We start from the raw sequence: 22,849 nt of genomic DNA, 5'->3' as shown, positions 1-22,849 counted from the left end.
CTTATTCCTAGTCAACAGATTTATTCAAATCAATGAGACAGTTATTGCTATGTGTCACTAAGGTATTCAAATAAGCGACATAGAAAATATTTAGTTGATTTTATTAGCTTATCTTGAGTTCTAGGTTAAAAGAGACTAAAAATTACTTGCAAGGCTTCATAATCTGTGCAGATATTTGTAAAGCCTGGTTACTTTATGACTAAAGATGATTTTACATAGTTTCATAGTATACGCTCAAATCTACAATGGGTAGTTCATGGAAGAACAAGAAAAACTACAAGTTGCCTGACTATAGTTTTTGAGTAATAACATATATGTTAACAGGTAACGCTAGGCTTTGTACTTACAAATGGCTTCTTAACAATAGTTAGATTAGTATGGCACTTAAGAATGCAGGATGAGCTTTTTTCTTAGGAAAAATATTCACTGGTCTTGTAGAAGTTATAAAGAGAGAGAGTAGGTAGGTGAAAAAGAAAAAAATAAAGGAAATGAAAACAAAATTACTAAATACGAAAATCCACGTACCAACATAGTAACAAAATGCAAGTTAATGTGTCTAAGACTAATAGATGTTTACTAAACCATGCTAAAATAAGTTAACTACTTTTAAAATAAGCTGTCAGTGGCTGTAACAGTTTTGTTTTGAAAGATAGTTTCTTTAATCAAAGCACAACCAAATTTAGAACCATTTATTCAAGTAAACATCGAGTTCCAGTTTTCCTCAATAAGTTAAAAATCCTCAGTGACCTCAGAAATGAACAAAGTAATTCACACCAGCCTAGCAGCTGTATTCACTGCATGTAGTTCTATGCTGCAGGGCAAGGAATTTCTAGAACAGGAAAAAAAAACAGAACAAAAGAAAGCATCATTCTTTACATCACTACTGAAAAACCATGGGAGTATAACTCAAGCCATTCAGACGACGTTGGAGGCTAACATTAATATACTCACTAATACTTTTCGAAAGCACAGATGAAATCAAGCAGTAAAAATAAAAAAAGATTATCATAGTACATCATGCATCTCACATTGAACATCCAAATAATATTGGTTATAGCTTTGTTATACATCCTACAGTTAGCACCATTTTTTATTGAACACTGAAAACAAAATTAAGACCTTAAAAAATTAATATTAAGAATATATGAAAAAAATATGCATCAAGGGTGGTACTAAACACCTTTCAAATATATTTACATTAACTGTCCAAAGCCTGCTGGGTAACAGGAAGAAACAACTGAAACTGACAACGTGATTACTTGTCTATCTATGCTTTACAAAGCATAGATGAGGTCATCCAGCCCATATAGAAAAAGCATAAACAATAAATATATCTTAAAACAGGGCCCTAAACATGATAATAAAAGCCATTGTTTTGCAACCTTATCACACTATTAGCCCTAAAATCAACTAGCAGAAAGAGCCCTCAGAGGACTGACATGTTATTTACAATCCTTAAAAGTACCCGAAGTAAAAGCAGCCCTTTTTAAAGAAAACAATGTGAAGCATATGAATTTACATTCCACAATCACTAGCCACACTCTGTGCAGTCATTCGCTACACTCCAAGGTCTGCAGCATCTCTCATCCTAGTCAATCATGATACAGATCAAGAAAGAAGAGCTTAAACTATTGAAAACAAATTAAAAAGCAGCAAGGTTTTCCCTAAATGTAGAAATATAAAAACTAGTTTATCCCAGTCTTAGTGGAGAAAAGTGCACAATTCAATTGGTTAGATCTTTTCTTTTTTTTCTTTCTTTCTTTTGTTTTTTAATTATTGATTCACTGTATAATCAAGAGCAAGACAAACTATTTGTCAGTTCAAAGTACCCAACAAGACTTCGAGTCTTCATGCCACTTCAAGTTACAGAGAAAGCAGTGTAGCTTTCAGGTTCAGGACACTGGGCATTCTTTCCTGTGGCACCACCACGTGCAATGTCCATGAGTTCACACTTCTCAAAGTGCAGTCAATCCAAAATTGCAGCGACAGTATATCATGCCAGCTGAGTCCAGCCATGTATCTGAGATAGGGTCGTATTTCTGTACTGTGTTCAAATAGGAAGACCCGGAGTGACCACCGACTACATAAAGGTAGTTATCAACTACTGCAGCACCAACTCCTAAAACGGGGTGGGGGAGGGGAGAACAAACAGGTTCATTATGAAGTAGACTATGTCTCACTGAGAATAATTTATATTTTAATTCATTTTCAAAATTCATTTCAACAATCTACTATAATTATACAGGTAATATAGCAATATAGGCTTACTAGAGAAAACAAAACCCAAATCAAACCAGACAAAAACCTTTTACAAAGCAGTTAGTTGCTTTCACCATGCCATCTTTATCCTGCTCCCCCTCCCTCCCTACTACAGGAAAGTACTCTCAAAATATGCTTTTAGTTTTGACACACAGTAACTGGCCTTGGTCGCAGGGCACAGAGTGGCATTTCAATGCATGCAAAGAAAGTACAATGTTGGAGCAAGGTAACTGGCATACTTATTTTTTTTTAAACTTTTTTGTTTGTTTTGTCCTGGAACCTTGCTTTGTGTATGTGTGGTGTATGGTGTGTGTGTGTGTTGTGTGTGTATGTTTTGTGTGTGTGTGTGCTTCTTGAAAGAAAAAGATACTGATCGTTTCCCTCCCTCCCTTTCTTTGCTGTGCCTCTCTCTCCTCTCTCTTTTCTGGATTGCTATCTCTACTTACTTTAAACTCTCCCTATTATTTTTTGTGTGTATGTATGTTATATGCATATGTATAGATATAGGTGAGAACAGACATCCATTCAAAAACAAAACCCCCACCAGTAACGACCAAACTCTACATGCCTAGGCCCCCAAACCATCAGGAATAATGAAGCCAAAGTGTCTCTATAAAGCAGCACTCCTAACTTCAATGTTCTGAAATCCTTAAAAACAAACTTAGCTGGTTCACAAGACAAGAATTTCAAAACAGAAATTATAAATATGTTTAAAGAACCCAAAGAGGATAGAGAAAGAAGAAAATCATGGTAAAGGCATAGAAAATATCCTCAGTAAAATAAATCACAGAAGAAAACTCCCCAACTTACGAAAGAAATGCCTATTCAGGAAGAAGAGATCTGTGGAACACCAAGTAGACAGGACCAGAAGATACATTTCCATGACTATTAGAAATGACACTAGAAGAAATACTTCAATCTGAGGAAAGGATAAGCATACTCAAGAGGACACAGGGAACAAATAACACCAGGACATGAAGTCAAAAGAGATCTGAGAGGACACCATAGAACTACCAAAATGACAGGTGTTATACACACCTTCAATAATAGCTCTAAAATATTAACGGTCTCAATTCCCCAATAAAAATATATGGTTTGGCAAAAACAAAACAAAACAAAACAAAAAAACATAAAATAGAGGACCTAGAGATAAATCCCCATACCCATAGTCACCTTGACAGGGAGCTAAAACATACATCGGAAAAAAGATAGCCTCTTTAACAAATGGTGCTGGGACAATAAGAAATCTGAATGTAGAAGAATAATACTAGATGCCAGTCTTTCACCCTAGACAAAAATCAATTCAAAACAGATCAAAACCTTTCATGTATGATATGAAGTTTTGAAGCTGTAAGAAGAAAACAAACAGAAAATGGTTCAAGTCAGAGGCGTTAGAATGACAACTCTCTGCTCAGCGAGCAGGAAACGGTAAACAAGGCTAGACAGCAAGCGGAGCTACTACCAGAGTGAAATAGCAGCCTGCAAACAGAAGACAATCTAGGCTACACACTTATCTAATAAGGAACTAATATTCAGAAATATAAATGACTCAAACAAAAACCCAAATAAGTCAATGAATAAATGAGCAAACAAACTAAACAGAGAACTCTCAAAAGTACAAATCATAAATACATGAAAATAATATTCAACACTCCTTAGCTACCAACGTGATGCAGATCAGAAGTATCTTCAGATCCCACCTTTCCCCAGTGAGAATGGCTAATATTCAAGAAAACGACAACTGCTAGAGAGGACACGGGGAAAAGGAATGACAGACCATTGGTGAAAATGTAAATCATTCCATCCATAACTGAAATCTGAATGGAACTCCCCACAATGCAAAAAACAGAACTACTATAGCATCCAGCTATCCCACTTCTTGGTACACAGGCAAAGGAAAGAAAGTCAGTATGTAATAAAGATATCCGTTCACTCAAGCTTACTGTGGGAGGCAGAAGGAGTCAGGAGAAATGGTGGGAAGGTTACAGGCCAGACTGCAGCATGGCAGCATGAAATCAAAACAAGGCCGCAGAGAACCAACTCCTGTAAAATCTCTCTGACCTCCACGTACATGTACCATACTGTTTGTCTGCTGCTCTTTCTTGCTCTCTTTCTTTGTGTATCTGTCTATTTTTTTTCTTTCTCTCTCTCTCACACACACGCACACACACAAAAATTACACAAAATCTTTTTCTGGTAAACTAACACCCTTCCTGTTAAGGTCCAAGACACTAGTGTTATAGGAATATCACGATATAAAGACCAGCCCTGCATGCGGGGTTTCATGAGTTAACAGCTAAGAGACAGTTCAGTTCTAGAATATTTACATGCACAAGCCTGGGTTTCAGCCCCCCCCCCCCCCAATGCCACAAGACAAACAAACAAAAGAAAGAAAGAAAGAATAATTATTACCTGTCCTGGGCTCTTTCATTGGTCTACACACTGTCCACTGATTTTGATGGGGGTCATATCTTTCAATGCTTGACAAATGCGAGACACCATTATGCCCACCTACCACAAAAATAAAACCTAGCATAACTCCGACGCCAAAGTGAATCCTTTTATCAGCCATGGAAGCAACCATCTCCCAGGAATCCTTACTTGGATCATAACGTTCCACACTGCAAGTATTTACATGAGGAAGAATTAATTCATAGGTTATTTTGTTACTTTTTCTGCCAAAGCAAAACTAAAACCCACCACAATTTAAAAAACTAAGTAAACAAATAGATAAAAATAATAGTAATTTGTCCCAAATGTTTGGACATCTGTAGATAAGGTTCCAGGTATAAAAGTTTGCTTTGCGGACAGGATACAACAACAGCTGCATGTCATTCTTTTATACAGTCAGATAAGATATCCATGAGAGACTGGTTGTGGAACCAATTTCATGGATGCACGCATCCCTCACACAAAACGGTAGTATAGTATATATGAGCACAGAATTTTTTCATTAGATTGCTCGCAATGAGTGAAACACCACTCCAAGAGGCAAAATTCTTTAGAGCATCAATTTTAAGCAAAGGTTTAGAACCATGATTCATAGTACATACAATCAGTAACTTGTAAACTTTACTTTTCTTACCTATATTTCTCCTTCATTCCAAGACTATACTACAAAGTACAGAAATCTCTCATTCATTCGAATAGTGTAATGACATGTCTATATGTTATTATTAGTTATGTATGGCCATAGAATCCAAAAAGGAATATGAAATAAGATTTTAATTTTAAAATCTGCTTCTTTAAGAAAATACTATACATATATAAATGTGAGGTTGAAGATAGCACAGGAAAGAGATAGGCACGTGAGACGTGGCTCTTTCCTCCCATCGTGGGGTCCAAAGGCGGAACTCCGTTTGTCAGGCTGGCACAGCAAGCACATTTACCCACTGAGCAATCTTACTGGCCCAAAATGTTAATGTTGCGATGTTTCATAATGTGCTGGAATGCATGAATTGCACTTCTACTTTATTATAATAAGCAATGTAAGAAAAGATCATGCACACACATAGATACACACATAATTGCATCCTATAAAAAAAATCTAAATTTGTCTAATTTGTTTTAGGTCTAAAATGTAGTTCGCTACATCAGTTGAATATAAAATTTATTAGGAGAGATTTGAATCTCAGTGATAAAAAAACAATTACACTTAGGACAGTCCAAATTCCCAAATGTCTGTCCATATTACTTAAGCATATTTAAAAAGTCGATTCATATGCACAAGTTATTTAAAATTCAAAAATGGCTGTAAATCGTGCTTCTGTAAAAACCTACAAAACATAAGCAATTCAATTATTATGTTAAATACCTGTTCATGTGAGCAGGGCCATATCCACCAATGGCATATATCATTCCATCCAGAACAGCCGCAGCAAAACAACTTCTTGTGGTTGTCATTGGGGCCACGGGTTGCCACTGTCTGATTTTGGGGATGTATTTCTCTACAGATTGCAAGTAAGACTGTCCGTCATATCCACCTAAAGCATACAGTTCTCCTGCAAGGACCACCACGCCAAGGGTGCTGCGGCTCTCGTTCATTCTCTCTAGAGAGGTCCAGGTGTTTGTATCAGGATCCCAACACTCCACTGAGTTTTCGTGTTTTCTGACAGTGACAGTGGGATGCACGCTCGTCTCAATACCGCCTATAACATAGACTTTTTGGTCTAAAACACATATTCCAAATTCATAGCGAGGAATATTCAGAGGCGCCAGACCAATCCAAGAGTCATTCTGGGGAAAGTACATCTCCACGCTAATGAATAAGCAGAAAAATAATAGATTAAAAAAACCTAAATGCTCATCAACAAGAATGTGTACTTGCATTAGTAATCAAGGTCATGCGAATCCAAACCAAAATAAATCATGATGTACCTTCATACCCACGGCCAAGAGTCTTGTGCAAACATGGACACACTGTGGCGAAGAGCATAAACTGGTACAATCTACTCTGGAACACAATTTTATCTAACAAATTTGAAAATACATACCTTCACTTAGAATTTCATACTTAATGCGTCTCCTCTATTGAGTATCTACTATAGACAGTTTTGTAGTAGGCATATCCAGAAATGCTCAATGGAGCACAAGACAATAATTCATCAAAAAGAAAATGCTAAATAAGGTGTAGTGTACATCTGTCCCATGACTAAGAAATCACGAGAGACCAATCGCCTTTGACTCCATGGGCTGTGCATACTGGGTAGGATTTAGGAGCATAGGCCCCAAGAAAGCCTTAACTCTTTGTATGGTTTTGTTGGGTTCAGGCCACCCAACACCTTACAGTATGTGCAGTCTTAAGGCCTATAGTTCTCCCATCTCCTAGTTGCTCAGCACTTAAGGAGCGGGCTCTCTGTAGCTGCTCCATCTTTACCACAGATTTATGCCTAGGCCTACCATTGTTTCTGCTTTCTATTTAAGTAGGTAAGCCCACAGTGATTGTGTTCTGAACCTCTGGTGGGTCAAGCTGCATCTGGGCCTCCTTGAGTGACATCTGGAGTATTCAGAACGCTATGCTGAGTGCTGTGCCCAGAGTCCTGAGGCGGCCTCGGTCTGCAGGTTTGTGGAGCGTGCCCTGGGCCTAGGCCTAAAATGTTCTGCTTCCTAGAGCTATGGCTCTGTGGAGAAGAGCAGCCACAGAGACTATCAACATGCTGTCAGTCTCTCTTCCTCCTGGTGGGAGGTTCTGGCACCCTTATACCCATGCTGGCATCTTTAGTCTGTGGGATTCACATGGTCCCAGCTGTGGTTTGTTCTTAAGCAAACCTTTTCAACCCTTGACACGCAAAGGCTGTGAATTTCTCAACTTTTCCATTCTAATTCTCACTTAATTATAAATCCTATCTTTGGGTCATTTCTTTCCTCTCACATCTTAAGTATATTTACTTAAAAATAAACAGCTGCTTAGAAATTCTTTGGCCAGATAGCCTAACCTATTACCCAGGGGCAGTGTTAGTAAAAGGAGGGATGCGTTCTTCACAAGTTTTTTTTTTGTTGTTTTGTTTTTCGAGACAGGGTTTCTCTGTAGCTTTGGTGCCCATCCTGGAACTAGCTCTTGTAGACCAGGCTGGCCTCGAACTCACAGAGATCCGCCTGCCTCTGCCTCCAGAGTGCTGGGATTAAAGGCGTGCACCACCACCGCCCGGCTCTTCACAAGTTTTTAACAAGTTCTTTGCAATTGCACAACAAGGGTGGCATTTCCGCCAAGTTCCCAGTCCATGTTCTTCATATCTGTCTAAGGCTCTATCACAACCGCCCTCGACCACCCACACTTCCCCCAATATGCTGGCCACATATGGTACAGGTATATCTACGAAGATTCAGACTGATTCTTCTTGAATCTAGAACTGTCTTTAATGTTCGGCCTTAAAAACCTAGAACAGTCCTTCAGATCTGATCAACATGCATCCGTTACCCAGTTTCCACAGTGCTTCCACACTTCCAAGCATTTGCTACAGCCACAGTCCTGCTTCCTGGCACTAACTGTTCTGTCAGGTTATTTTTTTGTTTTTTCTGCCCTAACAGAAAATTACTGATTGGGTATAATATAAACAATGGAAGTTTATTTGGCTCATGGCTCTTAACACTGGGAGGAGCTGGCTCTGATAAGCACATTTTTTTCTTTTACTACATCATAACATAGTAGAAGAAGCTATTGGCAACACACAAAAGGGAATCAAAGGAGCCAAACCCCTCTCTTCTAGAGCAAATCCACTTCCATGGTCATGCTAATACTGCTAAATAATTGCTAAACAGCCAAGGGGGTCTTACAAAATAAGATATTTAGTTAGAGTAAGAAAAAAACAAAAAACAAAAACCTCACAGTGGAAATGAAACCAGAAGTTCTAAGGTGGATTACCCAGAATTCATGGATTTCCACTTACCTAAATCATGTTAGGTAACTCATTAAAACAGATACTGCACAAAGGTACTCATCCTAATGATTCTGAGTGCTGTTGTTTTTATTTTGAAGCAGTGTTTTCCTATGTAGGCTTGTTTGCTTAGAAATCCTTGGGTAACACATGGTGACCTCAAGCTCATGGCTATCCTCCTGTCCCAGTCTCCTAAGTCCTGGGATTACAGGACTATAGTACTACACTCGGCCCCAATAAAGTCTTCTAAGGACAAACGGTGATCACTTATATTGATACTTTCATGGGACGAGTATAAATTGTGCTGCTACTTATCCATCTGAGAATTCACACAATGACTTAAAGTAGTCTCAATTACACTATCATCCTTATGACTCTACCTAGGGAGATGCTTGGTTCTTTTTTCAATTTTCTAAACTACCTAACCAACCCACACTTTCTTCTCTTGCGAACCTTAAGCCATATATATATATATATATATATATATATATATATATATATATATATATATATATATATATATATATATATATATATAAAATCCAGAGAACAGGATCTCCTCAGACCCTTTCTCTCATTTCTCTGTTCTACCTGAATATACAAATATTCTAGTCTTCCTCCCTCTTTTCTGTCACGTCCTACTATTTCAAGATCTTGTTCTATCAGTGACCATTTCTTTGTCCTACATCTTCATCCTGTTCCCTCTTTATTTTGGCATCTTCTTTCAAATATTCTCAATGGTTCTATTCAAGAACAAAATAAAACAAAATCAGACCTTCCCAACTTGTCCATTGCTGTCTTCACTTTTCTCACTCTTTCTCACACCTTTCTCACTCTTTCTCAACAGAATATACCTACAACATTCCGACAATTCTGCTGACATGAAAATCATTAGTGGTCTTTATACTGCCACATATAACAGCTCCTATCGTTAGCTTTCTGAACCTTTTCTTAACACATTAATTTGATGACCCTATTCCCTCCTTCTTGACAAACAAATTCCTTGAGGTCCATAACACTATTTACTCTTGGTTTTCCACCTCTAAAATGTTTCTGGATTGACATTCATTAATCAATCCTTTGTCCTTTCTGTATGTTCTTACTGGGCCAAAAAAAAAAAAGACACTTATTCTGGTAATGAGTCCATCAAAGATGTCATTGTTTAATTTATACCTTTCTCTCTCCCTCTCCCTTTCTCTCTCTCTCTGTCTCTCTCTCTCTTTTCTTGGGGGGGGTTTGAGACAGGGTTTCTCTGTAGTTTTGTGATGGGGGAGAATCTTCTGTTTTGTGTTAATTTTATTGGTTAAATAAAGAGACTGCCTTGGCCCTTTAATAGGACATAAAATTAGGTAGGTAAACAGAACAGAATGCTGGGAGAAAGAAGCTGAGTCAAGGAGTCGCCATGATTCTCATTCCTGACACATCCGCAGGTTAAGATCTTCCCTGGTAAGCCACCTCGTGGGCTACACAGATTATTAGAAATGGGTTAGGTCAATATGTAAGAGCTAGCCAATAAGAGGCTGGAACTAATGGGCCAGGCAGTGTTTAAAAGAATACAGTTTCCATGTAATTATTTCGGGTAAAGCTAGCCGGGTGGCAGGACGCAGCCCAGCCCGCCAATCTTATTGCAACAGTTTTGGAGCCTGTCCCTAGAACTAGCACTTGTGGTCCAGGCTGGCCTCGAACTCACAGAGATTCCGCCTATCTCTGCCTCCTGAGTGCTGGGGTATAGGCATGTGCCACCACTGCTCAGCTTAATTTAGACTTTTCAACTATGCTGTGGGACTTCCACAAGATTTCTGGATAAACGCACTCATATTCAATAAGCAGTAGGACATTTTTACTTGAATATTTAATAGGTACTCAATCTCCATGTATCTGAAACTGAACACACTGTTCCCTTAAAGTGGCTCCCTGTCTTGTAGTTCTCCTTCTTGGTAGTAAACTTTCAATTCATCATTAATTACAAATCTCATCTATATTTGCTTTCTCCCTCTCCTTCAGCATCCTTCTCCTCTATCCACCTAAGAACCAAATCCCATCAATTTACTCTTTCAAAACATCTCTTAAACTACCCTATTCTCTTGCCCATTCTTTCTTTCATTAAGACATTTATTCTTTTTATATGTGTATGCTTCCATGGCTGGTGCCTACAGGGACCAGAAGAAGATATCTAAAAAAGGGTGTCAGATCTCTTGGAACAGGAGTTACAGATAGTTGTGAGTGCCAAAGGGTGCTGGGAACCCAACCTGGGACTTCTGCAAAAGCAGGCAATACTCTAAACTACTAGAACTTACATCCGGCTCCCCTTGCCTGTGTTTGTACAACAGCTTCTTATCTACACAATCCGAGGTTATTTAATATGGTTCTTCTAAGTTTCTCTAAAATGCAGCCAGAATGATCTGATATGTAAGTCTGATCATTACACTATCCCCTTTAAAACTCTTTTGTAACATATATAAACATCTTCTCATTGGCATACAGTAATATCAGAAATGGCTTAGGATGACAACCACTCACTAGTCAGTCAGAACTTTTGATTTTTCACTATCAAACAGCTTTTATATTTTATGATCTATACTGTACCATGCCTTTGTCTCTGCATATTTCCTTATCTCTTTCTTTGCTTGACTCTTATTTTCATTTCAATACTGACCTTAAACACTAACTTCCATACAAAATCTCCCCTAAGTTGTCCAAATGGAATAAATACTGCTCCTAAATAATTGCATAGAATTATCTTTATCATTGCATTAGCATACTATATAAAATATTTCATTCTTCACTAAATTATGGACTTATTGAAGGCTCTTTATCTAGCATTGTTTGGTGTAGAATTAAACTGAATAATCATCAGGTTGGTTCCAATTTTTCCATAGTTATCAATAATGCTTCAGTAAACATCTTTGTAAAAATGATACTTTAAAATTTACTATGACACAATGAGAAAAAGATTATTAGATGTAAATATAAAAATATTTTCCTAATTTTCAATGACAAGTTCATTGTTTTTAATATTTTAGAAACCAAAAGGAAATTACATAAGGATTTTTATCAATATATATTCATATTTGAAATTCTGTCACATCAGTTACTCAGTTCATGCCAATAATCCTTTCTTTTAAGCCTGAGTCAAACAGTTAACATGCGTGAATACCGCAGGCAATACTCTACTTGTAGACCAATCTTAATATCAGTACTTCTAGGCTAGAAAGGAAATGCACAGTGAAACTTATTTAAAATTAGAATAAATGAATTGTCATTGATGATATAACAAGTTTCCTACAGTTGGAGAAAGAAAATAGTTAACCAGAGTTTTGGAAATGGCGAGAAAGAAATCCACAGTATTGAAAGAATATGTCAAACATCAACATTTTCACAAAGTGACCTCTATGAAAGGAAAGACAAAGAACCTCTAGCTATGTTGTAAGTGTCAAAGGGTAACTTCCATAAAGAACTAAATCAAGGGTTGACAAACAAAAGTCATGGCCTAAATTCAGTCCATCTATTTTTGCAAATAAAGTTTTATTAGAACACATCCATGCTTAATCATTTATATACTGCCTATGGTTGCTCTCCTCTCACAAAGGTGGAATTAAGTAGATGCAACAAAGACAAGAAGGCCCACCAGTCTGAGATATATTCTATTGGGCTTTTCACAGAACAGACTGACAATCCCTGCTGTAAAATATTAGGAAATAAAAACTTTTTTACAATTGTAAAAAACAAAATGAAAACAATTTCACATGAAAGTTATTTAGGGTAGTTTATTTTCTCATTTCCTTAATGTTCTTCTAATCAACTATTTTCATTCTAGCCTACTCCTCCGTCTGCCCTCATCTCAGATTCCTAGCTCTCTTCTTTAGCACATTGTTAGAAGGAAGAGGAGAGGGTGAAGTGTGAGGATAGAGGAAAGGGGAGAAAAAGGAAGAGGAGGAGAAGGAAGTAGAAATAAACATTAGAAAATTAGTATACAACCAGGATAGATCAATGTACACACTTGGGGTGAAGGAAGAACTAATAATTGAGTATAATAGAGAATGTATGGAAATATGATTAAAATACTCTCATAAATAATTTAGGAAATAAAAAAGGAAAGAAAGAACATCAAAACAGCAAATGAAAGGAAAATAAAAATATTTCTTAAATACAGAAAATTAGCACATTTAAAAAGCACAATATGTGATAGTATTACTCCTTTTAAAAAAACCCATTTATTTACCTATCCAAACAGGCAAAGAGTCCAGACTTTCCTCCTACTGCACACAATACTTTGGGAGCACAGCGAGGTCGCGTCATCAAGACTGTTTGATGCGAGAGTCTATGTTCAGGCATGAAGTGGTACTTTAGGGCTTCATTCAAGAGATGTTTACAAGTACGATCGTCACGGATAAGGTGATTTGCTTCATAGAGCCTAGTGAGGAACTTAACGCTCAGCAATGGTAATCGTACACTGTTCAGCAGCTGTGCTAAGTATTTCTGGCGTTCTTGCACATCATACTTGATCCAAGACTCTAATGCATAAAAAACTGTCTCTTCAGTAGCTACATTCAAGCAGTCATTGGAGACAATTTCATCCAAATCAGCATGCGTAAGCTCAAAAAACTCTTCTGTCTGGCAAACAGATTCAAAATTCTGGCATATGTATTTAGTAGCTGCCAAATAAAGGTCATGACAACCATACGTCTCTGCAAAACGGGAAATTCCAATACAGTTACCAGGGTCAAGCTGGCTTTCAAGAAATGCACAGCATTCCTTCAGGACAAGTTTTATCTGGAGCAGGTTTGCTGCTGGCAGGAGAGATTCAACGGTGTCCTGAGAAATGAAAACTGTCCCCGTGTAGGCGTACTCCACGATGGCCTGCAGAGCAGCTTCATCAATGCACTGGAACTCAACCTCGCTGTTCTCCTTCTCAGAAAGGTTTCCAGTGAACATAGCCTTGAAGTATGGGCTGATGCTGGCAAGAACCACTTTATGAGCATGAATTTTAACATCGCCTACTCGAAGAATGATGTCACAGAGTTCGTGATGCTGACGAAGGAGATTCAAGCCCTGCAGAAGTTGTTCTGAATGCAAGTGGGTTAGGTTAGCAAGCATGTAGGTCGGGGCTGTGTGGTCCATCTACAGAAAGTAAAAGGCAAAGACGGTTATTTCAAAATGCCATGCCAATGTGAGCCTGTGTCCCAAAGTGCACAAGTCAGACTTATTTATTCACTACTTTGCTGGGTTTTAAACAGTGAACACTAAAACAGAGGCTTTTAGAGATAAAGGAATTTATCATCTAATGCAACTGCTTTGTTATAGAGATTAGGAAGTGGAGACCCAAATTGTTCTATGATAAGGCCAAACCATATGGACTTTTAGATATAAACTAAATATTTCATTGATTATTTTCATTAAAGACTCAGCAAGCACTACAATAAAATACAAATATATGGAGAAAAAATTGCTTACAGCCAAATTAGTTTTGAAACTCTCTTTTTTCAAGAATAGCACCAATAATACCCATTGACAGTGACCTTGTAAGCATAAAGTTTCATATAAAGGATAAATAGCACATATGGTTCCATATCGTTTATGAGGCTCACTTCATTAAATTGCCTCTTCCTATGACCTCCATGCTTACTAACTCATATTCTTGCCCATAATAGTCTTTCATTCCAATAATGCTCATATGAGTATTAATGTTATAGCTCTCTATAAAACGTACTATCTCTCAATTGTTTTCTTAGTAAGTGTTAAGTATTGTCTATAACCTTTCCTTTTTCATCCTCCTCAGTCTAGGTTAAAATTAAATTTCTCTAAAAGTCTATTCCTTTACATGAGGTTAACTTAAGTATATACGTGCAGATTTGTAACCCCCACTCTCATTTATCTGATTTATCAAGGAGAATTATAGTCAGGCTGAACAGTGAACAATGAACAAGGTCAATGGAAAATAGAAAGGTTGAAAAGCAAGAGCTAGATACTTTATAAGAACATATTTCTCCCAGACTAAACAATTACATTCCAAGACAGTTACAAAGACCTACAAATGAGATTCCAGAGATATGGGACTGGACACTAATCTCAAAAGTGAGACTAAATTTTATAAACAGTCTAAGAAGACTCATCTTAACTCCAGATAATACTCTAAAATTAGCACAGATATGATTCGCGATTGCCTTAAATGGATTAAGTCAGTCTAAAGGGGCTAACAATAATAAGGCACACCAGAGACTTCATTTCTTCTCACGGCGAACTTAGGGTTTTCTATCAAAAAAGTGTATTTGTATCTTTCGAGACTAGTAAAGAATTTTATAATGCCTCTCAAGATTTTTGAAAACAAATCTAAACCTATAATTTAGTCCAGGTAGGCAAATGAGCAAATGCCCAGTGCATACTACTAAAAGAACAGGGGGGATGATTCTAGTGGAGGACTGTAGAATCAGGATGACCATACTCTGGCTCTGCCCATATCCTTTGTAGTGATCACGAAATGACCAGGAAGGGCAGCAAAAACACTGGACAACAAATTAAGGATCCTAAAAGACCTGATATTTAACATAATTTTAATAGGGATTAAAATATCAACATTCCAAAATACTGGCACAAGCATAAAGGAGAGAAATAACTGATCTGAGAGATGGTTTAAGGGTTTAGGGATTTTAATCTCAGTACCACTTTAACACCTAATCAGATGTGGGTTTAAGCTTCACTAATAGAATTATATTGCATGGAATGTCAGAAAGGAGACTTTGTTCTGAAATGTCAATTCATATAGGTGCATAGACTTTAGGCATCACCCTAAAGGGAACTGAAACAAACCAGAATACCCACTGAGGAGAAGAATTCAGATCATGTCAAATGAGTAATAGAACTGAGGGTACTGAGTCTAGGGAGAAGGAAAACTGAGGGTTATGTGGTAAGTCAGGGAATAAATGCTGCTCAATTATAGTTTATAATAGTGTTGATCAGTAAGGTCTCAACAATTGCACTAACTTTGTCTTCATGAATACTTTTAGTTGTTTACCTGAGTGGTGTTTCGCTTTCTATGATGCACTACCTCTTAGTATTAGATAATAAACTCATTCTAGGGTTTGTGGTACAGGTGGTATAAAAGTATAACACAATATAACTTATAAATAATATGTGTGCACACACAATACATAAGCACACACATGTGATACATATTTCACAGATCCAGAGAGGCACAACAATATAATTTGAAGAGACGTAGTTCTAGAATCAGACTGCCTAGTTTATAGTATTGTCTAAACTGTTTAATAACTGTATGACCCTGTGAAGGTCACTTTAAAGCCTCAGTTTTCTCATGTGCACAGCACAGCAAAACAGCATTAAAAGGGGGAAATGTCTTTCTGTTGCAGGCATATACCTGTAATACTTATTAGATGTTACTTATCAGTAACAATATTAGCCTTAAGAAGACTTTAGTTTTCCCACCTAAAAAGTAACTCTCTTCTATGTGTACCAAAAGGAAGAAGGGTGCTTGCTTACTGTCTACTGGGGCAGGGCCAATGCCTGACTATTCTAGCAGTAAAGATGCAGTGAGCCACATGAGGATTTGGATGATATGTTAGATTTAGACAGTTTACATCTTAGGCAGCAGAAAGAACAGCTCTAGAGTAACTGCCTAGATCCTCTACCCACACATAGAAAAGGACAGTGCCAGACAACAGAAGCTGGCTGCCTGACTTCCTACTAGTTCGTAAGGATCCCAGCCTACACTCTGAAGGTGAGCAGTTTTATATTCAGTGACTCTATTCTAAAAGGGTGGGGGTAACCCCTCCCCCGTGGACATCATCATAGCAGGAATGTGGAAGAACCTAGCTCACGACACACTTACAGGACAGATGGAAAGGCTAGTGAGTGGTGCCCACATCAGCTCCTAAGAGCCCTCTGCGTCTCTAGGGTTCCTGGCTCATACAGGGGCAATAAGGTACTACGGCTACATCCACACACTTACATCTCATTTTAGCCAATGTGCGAACTATTCATTTCAAACATCAGTTTATTTCATACCAGATTAATAATAACCATCAGAAATTAAAAATAGATGAAAAAAGGTCCTTGGTAAAGAACTCTTGTACATGCTTCTTCCACCGTACTGGCCAGTAGGTGAAAACGCTTTGCTATTCAGGCCTCAAGGCTGAGTTTGAGTTGATCCCCAAAACTCACAGTGAAAAGAGAGAACTGACTCCCAAAAGTTGTTCTTTGACCTCAATACATGTGAATGACACATCGTTCTTTCTTTCTTTGTCCCCTCTCTCTCTCACACAAACAAAAATGTTTAAACTAAAAACAATTATTGAGAACTAAAGTTACATAAGTAAATCATATTTTTAATGCTCAACTAAAGTAATTATCAATAAAACTTGAAAGGGGAAGGTTAAAATAGGAACTTAAAATTAATGACACACTAGGTTTATCATATTCCATTATCAAAAATTCTAATGTGATCTCTTTCCTTTCTCAAGAAATATGTCTTAAAAATTTACAGAAGTTATTCAGATATAGGGTTTAAAACATGGTCTTTGTACCAAAAGTATCAGTATCACTTAGGAGCCTAATTGAAATTAATCTTCCTGTGTTCCATCGTGGACAGAGAGAGTGAGAAAGCACAGAGCGGAGGACAGCCTGCTTCAGCTCCTGGCGAGTCCTACCCTTGTGAACCCTGAGAACACAGAGCGGAGGAGGCTAGATAGCCTGCTTCAGCTCCCCTGACAAGTTGTATGCTTGTGAACCCTGAGCATCAGGTCAACTATTTCTAGCCAGAATACTGCAAAGTTTACTTGTAACTTAGTCAATATTCATAACTTTTATTATATTTGGTTCTCAGTTATCTATCCATAAATGTCTAAAAGTAACTCAAAGAAAAAATTATTTCTGATCTTCAAACCCCATACTATGAAATAATTTTACTATGTTTCTTTATCTCAATAACAGTCTTATGGAGAAGGAAGGACAAGTACCACTGAAAACAGGAAAGAACAGTGAAGAAAATATGAACTAGAGCCAGACAGGTCTGAGTTAAGTCCACATTTGGCTACCTAACAGCCAACCTACCTAACAGTGAGCGACCTTGGGCATATGTTCATTTAATATACAGATACATATAATATGTAATTTCAGAGCTGAGACTGGTGGTTCACATCTTCAATCCAAGCACTTAGGTGGCTGAGGCAGGAGAATTTATGATGAGTTCCAGCCCAGCCTGGGATAAAGGGTGAGATCCTGTCTCAAACAAACAAATCTAAAAAAGTAAGGCTATAAAGAACAAAGGATAAATGTACACAGTTGTAAACGCCCAGAACACATAAACACTATATCAGGGCATTAGAACAAACCAAAGAGGAATCCAGGTAGTAACAACTCCCTTCTGTTGATGGTCTAATAGTTGATTTGATATACTGAATTGCCTCTACATGCTAGCCATATTTCTTGTTTTAACTTTTGTTAAAACAAATACTTAAGAGTACTATACATCTATGAACTGAGTTAGTTAATATTGAACAAACAGTATCAATGTCTAAGTTTCAACAAGGTAACAGCATTGTAGTTCATTTCTAATGATATTCATGTTGTTCCAATACCCACGTGTTAAAAGACGGCTTCACAATTTTAGGTTCTAAAACCAAGATAATAAAGACCAGGCTGCGAGTTTAGTACCTATCTACTTAATTGACATCTAAGCTACAAAGAAGTGCTGCTGAAATCAGCTGGGAGGCAATTAACTGCCACCATATAAATATAGATCACAGCCACAGCAAGTAAATAGAGAAGAAATGAGAGTATATATAATGTGATTTTACAAATCAGATGTTTATCATAACTGCTCTGTCATTAAGTTCTTTTCTCTTTGTTCACCTTTCCTTAGAGTAGAATTCAACCAGTTATAATATGTGCTTACCATCTATAGAATAAAGTGGCAATATTGCATACTCCCTGAAAATTATTTTCATTATATCTAGAGAAACAAAAGTAAAATTATCTGCCTGTCACTAACATAAATCCTTATGTTTTAGGTTTGGAAACATAACGCAGAAAGCAAGGGCTCTATAGGGAGACCCTGTTTCAAAACAACAATCCCTGTTTCAAAACAACAACAACAAAAGCTCATAATTCCTTAACCTAATTAAAGCTCTGATGCAATTAACAAGATTCGGAACAGAAACAGAAAAAGGGTAGATAAAAATATATGATCAAATAATACATAAACATATAAAGGTTAATTATGGAAGAAAATCAAATTTTGTCCTACAGTTTTAGCACCCTTTTCCTTTCACCAATCTTCCAAAAGCTCTAAGCAAACAGCTAAATTGACTTTCTTCTTCTGATCCTTAAAATGTATCTAATACAAATAAAGAATACAGAGCCTCTATCGGTTGTTATGAGTATTAGATGAGTTAATATTTGCTAAGTATTAGCACAGAATTCAGCACATAGCACACAATAAGCGGACTAAATTATTGGTTAATAACCTTTCATTTTCATTGTACTTATTAAGGACAGCTTCTTAAACTATACACGTCCTTATGGTGTACAGAATTTATTTTCAGTTCCAATATTTCAGGGATGTTTATAAAATTTGGGTAAGAACACACAAAGGCATAAAGTGAACTTTTTGTGGAATAGAATATTTACTTAACTATGTCAAGATGTGTTGCATTTGTTTTATGTTGCAGAATAATTGTTTAGCTATGTAAAGATGTGATGCATTTGTTTTACCATGTCTGCACCTGATTGGTTTAATAAAAAGCCGAATGGCGGGGCTGGAGAACAGAGAGAATAAGTAAGAAGAGGAATCTAGGCTGGAGAAAGAACGAGGGAGGAAGAGGAGATGCCCAGGGCCAGCCATCTAGCCAGCCTCCAGCCAGCCAAAGCAGGAAAGAAGGATGAACAGAATGAAAGAAAGGTAAAAGCCCCAAAGCAAAATGTAGATTAAAGAGAAACAGGTTAAATTAAGTTATAAGAGTTAGTGGGAAAAGTTCGTAAGCTAAGGTCGAGCATTCATAACTAAAATTAAGTCTCCATGTAATGATTGGGGACTGTTGGACCAAGAAAACCTGCTTCAGTGATTCATATGACAAATTCATTACCTCTGACTCTGGAAATAAAGCATGCATCTAGAGCAACTGTGTTTACCCTTCTTAAGAGCAGCTCAAAGAACGAAGATAAGTAGCACATACCTTCCTGCAATCTGCTACCTTAGTTAATTATTTGGAAATCTTTAAAATTTTGCTTTACTCAAATTTGCAATTTTCAGTATAGCCCTAACTACTTCCTTCCAATTTTATGAGGTTTATTGTCACAACAGAAAGTGTATTTATTATTAAAACCCTGCTCTTCAGCACATGCCTTTAGTCCCAGAATTTGAGAAGCAGAGGCAGGCAGATCTCTGAGTTGAAGGACAGCTTGGTCTACAAAATGAGTTCCTCAACAGCCAAGGCTACACAGAGAAATCCTGTCTCAAAAATCCAAAAGAAACAAAACAAAACAAAACCAAAAAAAAATTCAAAAACAAAAAATGCTTTTCTTTATCTTAACTCTATTATTACACATGAATGCTTTTCTAGTAAACATAGAAAGGACTTTAAGACTTCAAAAATAAGACTAAAAGAAACTTAAGTACTTTTAAGATATAAACAAAATAATATACTAAACAAGATATACACTCTATAAGATCATCTAACAGATAGTAAGACACGTGACAGTGAAGTCTCATTTCCTAAATATCCACAATCAAACTGATGTATTTCCAAATCTTCAAGGAGATGTAACGTAACCGACATAAATACACTCTGTAATACACATTGAGCTACAGGGACCTGAGAGGAAGAAGCACTCATCTTGCTTTGCTTGAAGGAAAAGAACAGGGCAACAGCTCAATTTATGGGTCCCTGTCTTTTAAGTAGTGTTCTTTATAGAGGGAAAGGATCGTTCTTATATTTCTGCCATAACTAATAATAAAATTATTCAAAACTAAGTCCCTTTTCTTTGATACTGATTACCACACAACCTTAGTCTGGTTAGTAACTTGGCTTCCTAAGTTCTTAGATACATGAAGAGTATGTTGAAGTTTTCAATCTGAAAAGTCTCATCCCCAGAAAGAATTACCTTCTATTCCAACATAAACTGGCATTCTAATGTGTACATTCTAATGCATACATCATTCTCCTGTTTCCTTTCGTGTGGACTGGGTTCCTGAAGTCTGAGCACATATGAATAGAACAATACATTTAAGCACTTTAGGTTGGAAATAGGAATCTCTCAAGTTCTCCTCTACCCTCCCATTCTGTGCCCCAGCCCACACCTTTTTGCATAGTACTCTGAATATAATCCAGAACCTTGCATACTAGGCAAGTGCTCTACCAAGACCCAGCCACTTGGCAGTCGCTCCTTCTCACTGACAGGTGTTAACAGTCATCTCTTGTTTTTTTATTCCTGTCCTTATCCTGCCTCTAAAAATAGAAATGGGGCAGGGACAGCAGGGTTTTTGTTGTTGTTTTTTTCTAGTAAAATATATTTGCTAAACCAAACTTAAATAGATCCATTTACTAGATTTCCCTACTAAGCAAAGCCCTGGCTTCAATGTCCAGCACAGTGAAAGAAGACCAAACAACAGCCGCAAAGCACAAACTACAAAAGCTAATGAGGAAACTAGCTAGGCTTGAAACCAAAGCACAGGCAAAAACGCCATACAGCCTTGTTGTATGACTATATGACCACTTTTCCAAAAAAGAAAAGAAAAATCTATGATATTTAAATTGTGCAATAATAAAAAAGATAAAATTTCAACTTGCTTCACCAGGAGTATCAATTATTGTTATAAAGCATTTTGTCATACGTGACTCAATTATTGCAAGATTTCAAAAAGTAATATAATGGAGCATGGTAGCACACGGCTTTAATATCAGCACTTGGAAGACAACAATAACAACAACAAAATAAAAACAGAAAAACCAAGTAATTCAATAGACACCCCATTTGGTACAAGGCAGGGCAGAAATACTTGCATTTGAACATAAACTTGAAACTTCAAACTTAGAAACTTAAGTCTTTTACCACTAGGTTACTGAAAAGTAATTGCATTATTTCTTTAAAAAGTCTGCTTTTTCCCTACCCCCTCCCAATCTGTCTTTAAACCTGGAACGGCAATGCAACTTGTAATCTCAACATTCAGAGGGCCGAGACAGGAGTTCAAGGCCAGCCACGTACAGCAATTGCCTGTTTCAAATACAGAAACAAAAGTTGCTCTTTCATACCCAAAGCGTTTGACCTTACAGGCTGATGCACTTAATTCTCCTTATGGTTGCATTTAAAAGGGAAAACATCCGTCAGCCATCACGTTCTCAGTTCGTTTAAAACGATGTCTATCAACCCTAAATCCTCTGGGCAGAATTCTCTTTGGACCGTGATGGCAAGAACTTGCACCACAACTGAAACTGTCTAGCGATCTCCGTCTCCAGGAGACTGAAAGACTGCAGAGACGCTGGAGGATCCACCTGGGAGACTGGAGAAGTGCAGGTGAGTCCCACAGAGGATACCTTAGAAAGATCTGAAGCACTTCGTCTAATGCAAAGTGGTTAGTTAGCTATATAGGGAAGGTACAGATTCTGCACATCTTTAAGAAAACTGAGTGATGCAGACATGAAAACTAACAGAAGCCTTTAACACTCCACAGCCATCAGGCGCCGAGAGGAAAAGGAAGCATGGAAGAGGAAGGCGGGACAAGGAAGATCCCCAAAGACTAGGAATATTTTTTTTTTAAATAAGAAAGAAAGAAGAAGAAGAAGAAAGAAAGAAAAAAGGAAAGTACTCTGTCTTTAAGACCCACGTTTGACATCGATTGGGTTCTCCTGTACTGATGAGTAGTTTGCTGAAAGAAAGAATCTCACTCAGGAGTACAGAGTAAACGCTTACAATGGTAACCAACCCTGCAGAACATGTCGCCTCTGTGCCTGCTCCGGTACAGACTCTTCCTCTGGCTCATGTGCACACAGGCAACACTCGGCCAAAGCCTGCACCACGGGATAAAAGCAAAACGGAAAATACCTGAGTCCCAGGAATAACACCTGCAATGACAGGAGGAGGAGCCACGGAAAACTGGAACCGGGACAAGAATCTCACTTGCGCTGGTCAAACCTCAACTCTTACGGGTGGGGCGGGAAACTTCCGCCCCGAGCAGGGAAGCGTCATTTCCGTTTAAGGTCTTG

At 37.5% G+C, this 22,849-nt stretch overlaps 1 protein-coding gene across 1 annotated transcript; it reads right to left on the bottom strand.

The window, feature by feature from the left end:
- Positions 1–674: 674 nt before the first annotated feature.
- Positions 675–22,813, bottom strand: Klhl28 (kelch like family member 28). Its single transcript, XM_075947629.1, has 5 exons — positions 22,689–22,813; positions 12,856–13,754; positions 6,074–6,517; positions 4,672–4,880; positions 675–2,119 (listed from the first exon to the last, which is right to left on the bottom strand). The coding sequence occupies exons 2-5, from the start codon at positions 13,752–13,754 to the stop codon at positions 1,956–1,958; spliced, it is 1,716 nt and encodes a 571-aa protein (XP_075803744.1). The 5' UTR covers positions 22,689–22,813; the 3' UTR covers positions 675–1,955.
- Between the last annotated feature and the right edge of the window lie 36 nt (positions 22,814–22,849).

The sequence above is a fragment of the Microtus pennsylvanicus genome, chromosome 14 (genome assembly GCF_037038515.1).
Source record: "Microtus pennsylvanicus isolate mMicPen1 chromosome 14, mMicPen1.hap1, whole genome shotgun sequence".
NCBI classification, from domain to species: Eukaryota; Metazoa; Chordata; class Mammalia; order Rodentia; family Cricetidae; genus Microtus; species Microtus pennsylvanicus.
Note: the sequence above shows the minus strand (reverse complement) of the source record. Positions and strands in the feature narration are given on the sequence as shown.

Bases quoted from the DNA above. Each gene is read 5' to 3' on its own strand.
- Klhl28 (XM_075947629.1), bottom strand. From the start codon at position 13,754: ATGGACCACACAGCCCCGACCTACATGCTTGCTAACCTAACCCACTTG. The intron at 4,881-6,073 runs GTATTTAACATA...AAATACTTGCAG, and splicing joins GGCCCTGCTCACATGAACAG to TGTGGAACGTTATGATCCAA. The intron at 2,120-4,671 runs GTAATAATTATT...ACCCCGTTTTAG, and splicing joins AATGAAAGAGCCCAGGACAG to GAGTTGGTGCTGCAGTAGTT.